The sequence below is a fragment of the Meleagris gallopavo genome, chromosome 28 (genome assembly GCF_000146605.3).
Source record: "Meleagris gallopavo isolate NT-WF06-2002-E0010 breed Aviagen turkey brand Nicholas breeding stock chromosome 28, Turkey_5.1, whole genome shotgun sequence".
Taxonomy (NCBI): domain Eukaryota; kingdom Metazoa; phylum Chordata; class Aves; order Galliformes; family Phasianidae; genus Meleagris; species Meleagris gallopavo.
The window spans coordinates 862,457-871,565 of record NC_015038.2 but is presented as its reverse complement, the minus strand read 5'-3'; the positions used below and the strand labels follow the sequence as shown (position 1 = coordinate 871,565).

General features: G+C 56.4%; 1 protein-coding gene across 1 annotated transcript in view; it reads right to left on the bottom strand.

Moving 5' to 3' along the window:
- Positions 1-261: 261 nt before the first annotated feature.
- CACNA1S (calcium voltage-gated channel subunit alpha1 S) overlaps positions 262-9,109 on the bottom strand; it is a 29,623-nt gene continuing 20,775 nt past the window's right edge. The window contains exons 29-44 of the mRNA XM_010724087.3: positions 8,542-8,598; positions 8,012-8,140; positions 7,661-7,726; positions 7,310-7,401; positions 6,793-6,952; positions 6,245-6,372; positions 5,721-5,817; positions 5,114-5,216; positions 4,088-4,189; positions 3,841-3,965; positions 3,333-3,461; positions 2,745-2,935; positions 2,032-2,096; positions 1,494-1,591; positions 913-1,017; positions 262-744 (exon numbers count right to left, since the gene is read on the bottom strand). Coding sequence (XP_010722389.1) covers positions 484-744; positions 913-1,017; positions 1,494-1,591; positions 2,032-2,096; positions 2,745-2,935; positions 3,333-3,461; positions 3,841-3,965; positions 4,088-4,189; positions 5,114-5,216; positions 5,721-5,817; positions 6,245-6,372; positions 6,793-6,952; positions 7,310-7,401; positions 7,661-7,726; positions 8,012-8,140; positions 8,542-8,598 — 1,908 coding nt within the window. The 3' untranslated portion in view covers positions 262-483. The remainder of the gene's footprint in view (positions 745-912; positions 1,018-1,493; positions 1,592-2,031; positions 2,097-2,744; positions 2,936-3,332; positions 3,462-3,840; positions 3,966-4,087; positions 4,190-5,113; positions 5,217-5,720; positions 5,818-6,244; positions 6,373-6,792; positions 6,953-7,309; positions 7,402-7,660; positions 7,727-8,011; positions 8,141-8,541; positions 8,599-9,109) is intronic.

Below are 9,109 nucleotides of genomic sequence, written 5' to 3'. Positions count from 1 at the left end.
CACGGGAGTGGGGAAAGGTCTCAGGACAGGACTGGGGCTGCCACATGAATCACAGAATCATTAAGGTTGGAAAAGTGCATTAAGACCACCAAGCCCAACCACTGGCCCATCCCCACCATGCCCACTAACCACATTTCTAATCACTGCCAGCTCTTCTTAAAGCCCTCTCCCTCAGCTGGTCTGAGTCTCTGCCAACTCAGGCAGGCAGCAGCCTGCAGCCAGGAGAGCAGAGGAAGGAGGGGACAAGGGAAACCCACGGAGTCACACAGCAGGGACACTTTAATGATCTGTCCAGCTCCTGCAAAGACCATTCTGGCACAGCATCACCCTGTCCTGTCACCAGCATCCTGCAGACCCAGTTCAAAAAGCCTCCTGCGGCCAGACAGAGCCCAGCAGCCCCACAGGCAAAGATGGGGAGAGGTGCAGCACTGCTCTGTTATCCCCCTAATGGGGTTGTACCCATGGGGCTGCATGGCAGGCGGCTCACAGGCGAGCAGCAGAGCTGGTCTGATGGGATGTGGCCACACTGAGCCCTGGGGTGCTGACTCCTGATGCAGCCAAGGTGTCCCGGGGGGCAAAGCTGCTTTCTGTGTCCCGCAGTGCTTCTCTTCCCTTTAGCAGCTCCACTGCTGCTTTCTCCACTTCATCCACCTCCAGCTGACTGCTGGCTGCCATCTCATCCCTGGTCACTGCAATGAAGGATGGGTCGCGGGCCAGAGCTGCGAGGCCCCCGGAGATCAGAGCCTGCAGCAGAGGAAAGGATCACAGCCCCGTGTGGAATAAATCTGTAGCAGAAGGGCTCACACTCACTGCCTTCGCCCTGCTGCCCACCTCCCTAGCTAAGCTCTTCCCCTCAGTTTCCCACCATGGAATCTCACCAGCCCCTTTTCCCTCTGTCAGTCTGCACATTACCTCTTGAATGAGGAAGGTGATGGCAGGGGTGGAAGATGTGTTTGTGTCAATGCTTTCATGCCACCGGTGTTCTGAGCTGGATGCTGCTGCTGTCACTGTGCTGTCCTGGATGAAAGGAGCAAGGAGCTGCAGCTCAAGCATGGTGATGATCATGGAACACCTCTGTGTTATTTTTTTCAGCCGCAACCCAGGCTGCACAAGGACTCCCATCCTTCTGAATTTCCTGGGTCCAGTGCAACACCATCAATGGGACTGGCAGGGAACCAACCCCTTACCCCCCTACCTGGGCACTGAAGCAAGAGCCAAGCACCCAGGTGACAGGGCACAGACAGCCAAGGGCAGCAGAGGAGTGTGGGATCAACTCCGAGACCCTATTTTTTCTGACCTGTCTCCAGAAGCATGAGGGATGCTGCTCTGAGCTTCCCCAGCATGGATCAGCACCGAGTGGGGGCTCCTTCCCCGAGCTGATGAGGAAAGGAGGCCCCAGCAAAGCTGGGCTCATGGCAGGGAGATGCTCCTTCCCAGGACGTTTAACCTATGACCCCACTTTGCTTCCCTTGGACTCACGCTGTCCCCTTTACCTGCTGGGGATGGAGGCACTGCCCCGATGCTGGGTGATGCTCAGAGGCAGCTCCTCGTCTCCGCCGCAGCCTTTCCAGAGGGATGGGGAGGTCAGTCTCTAGGAGAGGGAAAGGTGGGAATATCAGGTGGGCACACAAGCAAGGCCATCACAGCCCAGAGGGGATCAAGATCGAGGAGACTGCATCTAGGGGATGGGACGAGTGGAAATCCCAGCTCCCGCCTCTGCCCCACGTTTGCTCCTCAATCCGAGTCAGGAAGGAGGAACAGTCCATGATCCTCTATTCCTGGAAATGAACATGGCCTCGTGGCCTCACTGCATGGGGTACCTGGTCCTGCCTCAGCCCAAGGCACGGCTCCACGCTCCACCACCATGCAGGGGGGAGGTGGTCCCTTGGAACTCTCCAGACCTCAGGAGTCTCAGTTGGCCCTCCGAGCTGCAAGGGGCTGCACCTCCTCCTCCTGCATTCTGTCACCAGCCCCTTCCACCACCCCGGACAGCCTGACGTGCCCCAGAACAGGAATGATGCTGACACTCACCCCGTGCTGGAGGCCTGGGTGCTGCCGGCACTGCCCTCCTCAGCACCTCATCCTCGTACTCCAACCTGGTAGGGACAGGCAGAGGGGTCAGCAGAGCAGGGACCACCACCCTGAACCCAGGATGCAGCCCTCCCCATCTTCTCCACTCTGGATGCAGACCCCAAGAATCAGGATAAGGATGTTCTCTTACACTGGTGACCCTTATACTCGCATTAGGCACTGGTGGCCCTTGGCATTCAGAGATTGGTGGGGAAGGGAAAGGATCATCCCTGCATTTCCCGTGTCCACCTTGATCCTAATGCCCTAAGATGAAGGAATGATCAGAAAGGTGTTTAGGGCACACAGTGCATGTAGCCACACGTTAACCCTATACGTTAATAATTAGGGTCTCCTCTTATAGAGGAGGAAACTGAGGCAGGAAACAGGCCATGCAGGATGTCCTGATGCTCAGGGAGAAGAAAGAAACACTGACATTTTCCTGGTTTTTATGGCCCTCTCTGAGGAACATAACTGCTGTTGCCCCAACACGTTGCAATGGGGTTTAGGTAAGACAGCCCACATCCAGAGCGCGCTCACCCTGCACATCCCATCCTGGGGACATCTCTGGCAGCGCCTCCCATCCCAACAGCCAAATTTCTCCACAGAGCTTCTGTGTCTGCAGGGTCATTTCTGCACCGGCACCCACAGCCCGCAGGGAGCTCACCAGCCCTTACCCCTGCAGCCAGTTGGCGTTGTTGACGTTGGTGTTGCCTTCCTGGGGGAAGTCGTCGAGGAAGACAGGAGAGTCGAGGTCTTCGCTGCCCACCTCTGTAAACTGCAGGGGCCTCTGGCTGGCCACGTGGGGCTGCAGGGGGCTGCTTGGCTCCAGGAAGCTGTCCACCTGGCCAAACAAACCGCCCGTCCTCTGCAAGCAACAGGAGGGCATCAGGAGGGGCTGCAGAGCTCTGGGGCATTCCCGTGGAGGAGATGTGTTTGGGTGCCCGTGGGAATGGCAGCCTCGTGGTGTTCTAAGCTGCACTGCCCAGGAGGGGAAACTGAGAGGGGATGAAATAAATGTCACGCAGCAGCACTGGGGTGTGACAAACCCTCTGGACTGGCAGCACTTTTGGACACAGCAGAAATCCTTCACTGCGAGACCAGAGCCCAGGATGTCCTGATCCTCAGGGAAGAGCACTGTTACACACTTCTTGCACGTGGTCAGGCTCATCTCTGAGGACTGTTCTCTATCTGCTGTACCCATGCTGAGCCCCAGTACGTGGCAGTGGGGCTGGGTAGGACAGCTCCCACCTGGCTGTGCTCACCCTGTATATCCCCTCCTCCATGGCAGCCTCCACCATTGCCCTCTCCAGCTCCTCCTCAGCAGTCAGGTCCCCAGAGATGGCTCGATGAATTTCAGGAGCGGCTTCTTCTTCAATGCTCCTCAGTCCAGCCTGGTGGGGACAGGAAAGCATGGCTGGATGTGGGCTGGCACAACCCCTCTCACTTTGGGTTTTAGAGAGGGAAACGTGTTGGAGTTTGGTCTCCAGGCCATGGTTCCAGGTGAACCATGCTGCCCTGCCAGCTGTCCCTCCCAGGGACCCTGTGGCTGGTTGGTTCTATGCTTGGTGACCAACTCAGCACTGATTCACTTGGGGCCACCTCATTGCCAGACCTCAGGGACAGAGGTCCCCATGTCCATTTCAGCCCTGTCTCTCCCAGTCACCAAGGGCTTTCTAGAGTTGGGAGAGCCCCCTTCCCTGTCTGCAGGATGCCCCATCGTGCCCTCCTGTCCTCACATAGCATCACTGCTCCACCAACCACGCTACCAACCTGGATCTCTACAGGGTTCTTCTTGGGACGGTACCCATAATACTCCTCCTGGCGCTTCATGAACTTCCTGAAATGCTCTTGGATGAGGAAAGTAGCATAGAATTTGCCCACTGTCACCTCATCATCTGGAGGGGAGGAAACCAACCTGATGACTTTGCCCACCATGATGCCCTGAGTTGCTGCAGCAGCTGAGCCCCCCGGGCAGGGGGAGGTCGGGCCCTTGGGGAAGTACCAGTGGGTGATATACCTCCAATAGGTGGGATGACCTGGTCCAAAAGCTTCATACTGGTTCGCTTCCAGATTTTTTTTATAATGGTTCTGAGCTCCTCATTGGCCTGTTCAAAGTTACCTGTGGGAAAAGGGAGGACAAAGAGGTTCATTCTCAGGGGAATATGGACATGAACAAAGACAAAGCGTATGGAAACCTGGCCAGACTCCTGCAGGGTGTGACAGCTCCTCGGCAGTCTCCCCACCCAGCAGACATGAGCTTTGTAGGAATTAGGCTTTGATTTTAGCAAAAAGCCTGTGCTCATCCATGCTCTCAGATCTCCTGTGATCCTCCCAATGCTCCCTGCATCGTGCTGGATGCTGTGTTCCCCACCCCAGCTGAAGGGAAGGCACCGTGTCCTGCTACTGGGAGATGATGGCCTCAGCTGGCCCCACTGCCCAGCTCCACCTCCTGCTGTGCTGGCTTCTCATGTGCTGCTGCCTAACCCACAGGCATGGAAACAAGTTGGTGTGGTTTCTTACCAAAGCAAAGCTTTGCAAACCATGCTGCTGGCAAGGAAGAAAGCAACTCCTCCCCAGCATAGCTAAATTCAAAGAGGAGCCATCCTTTTCCACTCCAGTCTGAGGTTTATGCACACCTGGGGAGATGCAGAACTGGAACAACCAGTGCTATGGCAGGTGCAGGGGATCAGACTACACTCAGCAGTGTGGGAAGGACTCCAGCAGCTGAGCACTGAGGCAGGAACTGGAACTGGGTCAGAAGCACTCCTGAGCTGCACAGTGAAGTTACACAGCGGGGTGGCATTGGTTTGCTCATCATGGTTGCAACACATAGCCCTGCAACTAACAACCTCCAGGCTTGGCCTGATCCCCATACATGTGCCAATGGTCTCTGGACCAAGGCTGTGGGTTGGAACAGAGAGTCTTGCCCCACCAGCAAGGTGCCCTGAGGTCCTCAGACAGGGCAGGGAAGGGTGCATAACGTGCACCCTCAGCACAAGGAGATGGTTCCCCATGCCAGGGAAGCAGACAACAGCATTCATACCTTCTGTCTTGATCTTGAGGGCTGTCCTCACCAGCGCAAAGAGTGTTGCATTGAAGGTGACAGTGCCATCGCTGTTCAGGGGCATGTTCATGCACACCAGGCGCTGCAAAACAACCAGCAACCGTGAGCTGGGTGGCAGAGCAGGCTGTAAGCTCCCCACAAATGTACAAGCTGCCCTCCCTCTGAGCCTCACACAGCCCCTGTCTTTGTGCAGAGCTACGCCAGGAGCAGTGCACCCAAGACTGTAGAGCTGGAGGCTTCCCGGTGGAGATGAGGATGCACAGATGGGGAGCACCCCAGCACAGCTTGGAAAACTCTCTGCAATGAGGGCTGTGGGGGAGCAGCACCTCAGTGCCATTCCCCCTGGGGGTGGAGTTGAGCTCAGACAGGTCCTGAATCTCAGAACCCTGAAATGCATCAATTCCATCCAGGTTGCAGTGTTGCTCATTTCCCTGACAGCTCCTCTCCAGTAAATAACAGAAGTCAGAGTATGAGCATGAATGATGACATTGGAAAGCCAGCTGAGTTCTCCTCATCCTCCCAGGGGAGGATGCAGCTTGGGAAGGTGCCCTCTGCCCACACACCCTCCCATCTCCTTGACTCCTACCTTACAAGCTACACGGTGAGGGCAGAACTTCCCAAAGCCCAGGGGAGGTTGGATACGTCTCAGCAGGGTCACCACATCCAAGTGCTTGATCCTGCCCCTGCAGAAGAGACAAGCTGTGTCAGCAGGGCTGTGGCATGCAAACAGGGACAGGGTTTTGAGCAAGGGCTGTGTGGGATCATCTTCATGGCCTGCCCTGTACTCCTGCGGTGGGCAAATCCCTTCTCTGTGCTCCTTTTGGGGGAAATGACTGCTCCCCAAGGCAACAGATGGTAGATAAAGGTGAGCAGTGGCATAGAAAGAGTCAGCAGCAGCATCTGGACTGGATGAGGCTAGGACTGGAGGTCTGGGGTCCCCAAACCTCCTGATGGCTTCTATTAGTCTGGGACAGGCTGGCAAGTCCACACACACTTCTACTGTGGGATCTAATGCCAGGAGCACTACAGCTCACACTGCCCTGGGCTGCAGCAAAGGGCAGCCCCAGGTCCTGGCACTGCTTCCACCTGCCGTGCCACATGGTCACTCACTTGGCTTCAGGGTCGTACTCAGCCCAGATCCGTTTGAACTCGTCCAGGTGGTGGGGGCCCAGGATGGACCAGTCACGTGTGAGGTAGTCAAAGTTGTCCATGATGACAGCCACAAAGAGATTAATGATCTGAGGGCAAAGGAGAGGGTTGAAGCTTGCTGTCCTGAGTCAGAATGGGCTCAGGGTCCTCAGAATCAAGGATGTTTCTGATGACCCCATACGGAGCTGAATCTCCCATCCAAGGGCATTATGTGAAAGGCTGCAGCAATTCGGGGCAGCTCTCCCCCTTCCATCCTCACGACACAACATGGACACTCAGTGCCCTTCTGGATAGCAGCACATGGAGCTGCGTGATGGAACTCAGAGGATTTGGGGCCTCAGTGGAGTACAGCACCAGGTGTAACATGGCCAGGGAGACGGGCTGGGGGATTTGTGCCTCTGGGAGGAAGGTGCTGTGGGCTCAGCCCCATGAGATGCTCAGCAGCCAGGAGCTGCCCCAAACCAGGACCGGTGTGTCAAGGGGAGTTCAGACCGCAGCAGCTGCCATACCAGGAAGGCACAGAGCATGTAGAAGCTGATGAAATAGAAGTAGGCAAAGCCCGTGCCACAGGTGTACTCCTCGCCCTCTGCGTAGTCGGACTCAGGGTCGCACCGCTTCCCATAGCTGCAGTCCAGCAGGATCTCCTGCCAGGCCTCCCCCGTGGCACACCTGGGGAGAGGGGTTGCTGCTTGGATCTGTTATTGCATGCTCCGCTGTGAAGTGTGTGGAGTCAAGGGAAGCCCTGGTCTGCTATTTTGTTTCCCCTTTTCTGAAAAATTCACTGATTAAAATCTAGTCTTGGAAGGAAACATTCAGAACAGAAACCCCACAGGGCTCCTGGTCTGCAGCTCAGCCGCACCAGGCAAAGCAGGAGCCACTCCTAAAATGCTTCCATTCCTACAAGACATTTTTCTTGAGGAAAGCAAATTAAATCAGCTGCAGAAATGCTGGCGTCCCTTACTCCAAACCAGAGGGCTTCCACACTGACCTGCAGCCCAGCTCCCTTCTGCAGCTGCCAGCACTGACCTGAAGAGCAGCAGCACAGCTTGTGGGAAGGTTTGGAAGTTGTTGTTTCGGTTGATCTGGGTTCCGTCCACCATGGCAATCTTCCCAAACATCTGTAAATCACACTTTCAGGTCTCCAGCATCCTTCCTCAGGCACTCTCTACCTTCCAAAGCCCCTCTGTCCTTAAGTTCCCTTTCTGCTTGGCTTTGGGTGCTGAGGCTTTTGGGGTTGGGGGCATCCTTGTAGACCAGGGGAAAATGGTCCCGCCACATGCAGTCCCTGGGAAGCCAGTCCCTCTCCATCCCATCTCCCAGATGCTACCAGGCTGAGGTCTATCTCTGTTCAAGAGGAATGCCCTGTGCCCCTCTCACCTGCATCCCAATCACAGCATAGATGAAGAACAGCATCACGATCAGCAGGGCAACATAGGGCAGAGCCTGTGACAAAAGGACCACAGCGCGTGAGAGACATCAGCATAGGACCAAGGTGACCCGGGGACAACAGGCTGGCTCTGGAGCTGCTCAGGGGGCCAGCACTTTGGTCTGCACATGAAGAAAAGACAGCTTTCTGCCCCCTCAGCCCCCCCCACGACACCCTCCCACCAGCCTCACTCTCTACTTCTCATGCCTGGGATGCCCAGCTCTCTGCAGCCTGAGGGGAGGAGTTCTCTGCCAGCCCAGGTGGGTGCTTGTCTATGGAGGGGAGTGCTGTTCCTCACAGACCTGGAAGGATTTGATGAAGGTCCACAGGAGGGTCCTGACACCTTCTCCCCGGCTCAGCAGCTTCACCAGCCGCATCACCCGGAACAGCCGGAAGAAAGTGATGGAGACACGGGAGTTGTCATCCGGATCCTGCAGGCAGAAGAGGACAGCAGACAAGAGAGGAACGGATCTGGGGGGTAGGGGTCCCCAGTCCTACAGACGTGGGGCAATCGCAGCTTCTCTGGACAGCCTCTTCCAGTGCCCAGCACCCTGGCACCCCCAAGAAGATTCCCTGGGGGAAACTGGGGGCGCAGGGATGCACCAGCCTCCAGTGCTGCACGTGGGACCCTGACAGCCAAGCTCTACTCGCTTTTGAAGCTTGGCACTTGGGCTTCCAGAGGGGAGATCTGCAAACCAGGGAAAGCAGCAGGGCTTGGTGTGTCTTCATGACATGCAGGACACATGCATGTGCTGGCCACAGGAAGGCTGGCAAGGGTAAGGGCAGCAAAGGGGGAAGGGAACCACTGCAAGCACATGCAGCTGATATTTACAATGTTATCACAGCCTCCGCCAAGGCAGTACAATCCGCCACTGGATGCAAGAACAGTCTGTCAAGAGAACAAGAGAGTCAGCAGAAGGGAGGCAGAAATAAGAGAGGAATGATTGCAGAAGGTGGTGGTGCAGATACAGAAGAAAGAGTAAGACAGAAACTGGGGACAGGAGGAGGAGACTGAGAGAGGAGCACAGGGGAAGGACGGGCAGGAAGCCAACACGGGGGCTCATCAGACAAGGCACTGTGTCTTTTGTGGGGCTGAGGCAGCAGACAGATGGCCACAGGAACACAGTGCCCACGAGGGGCTTATCACCTCCGTGCCCCATTGCACCTCACTCACTGCACCTGGAACAGAGGCACACAGGCCAGGAAATCTGTGCAAAAGCTCAGGACAGGGGGATTTAGCTGCCTGCCAGCAGTTACCTCCCAGACCAGGCACAGGACTGTGGCAGGCGGGATCTGGACTCCAGCTGACAGGTTGAAGCTAACCCACAGCTCCCCGCCCTGCAGGCTGTGCTGCTCCTGCTCTGCCTCTTTGAAAACCCAGCACACAGCACTGGTTTGCT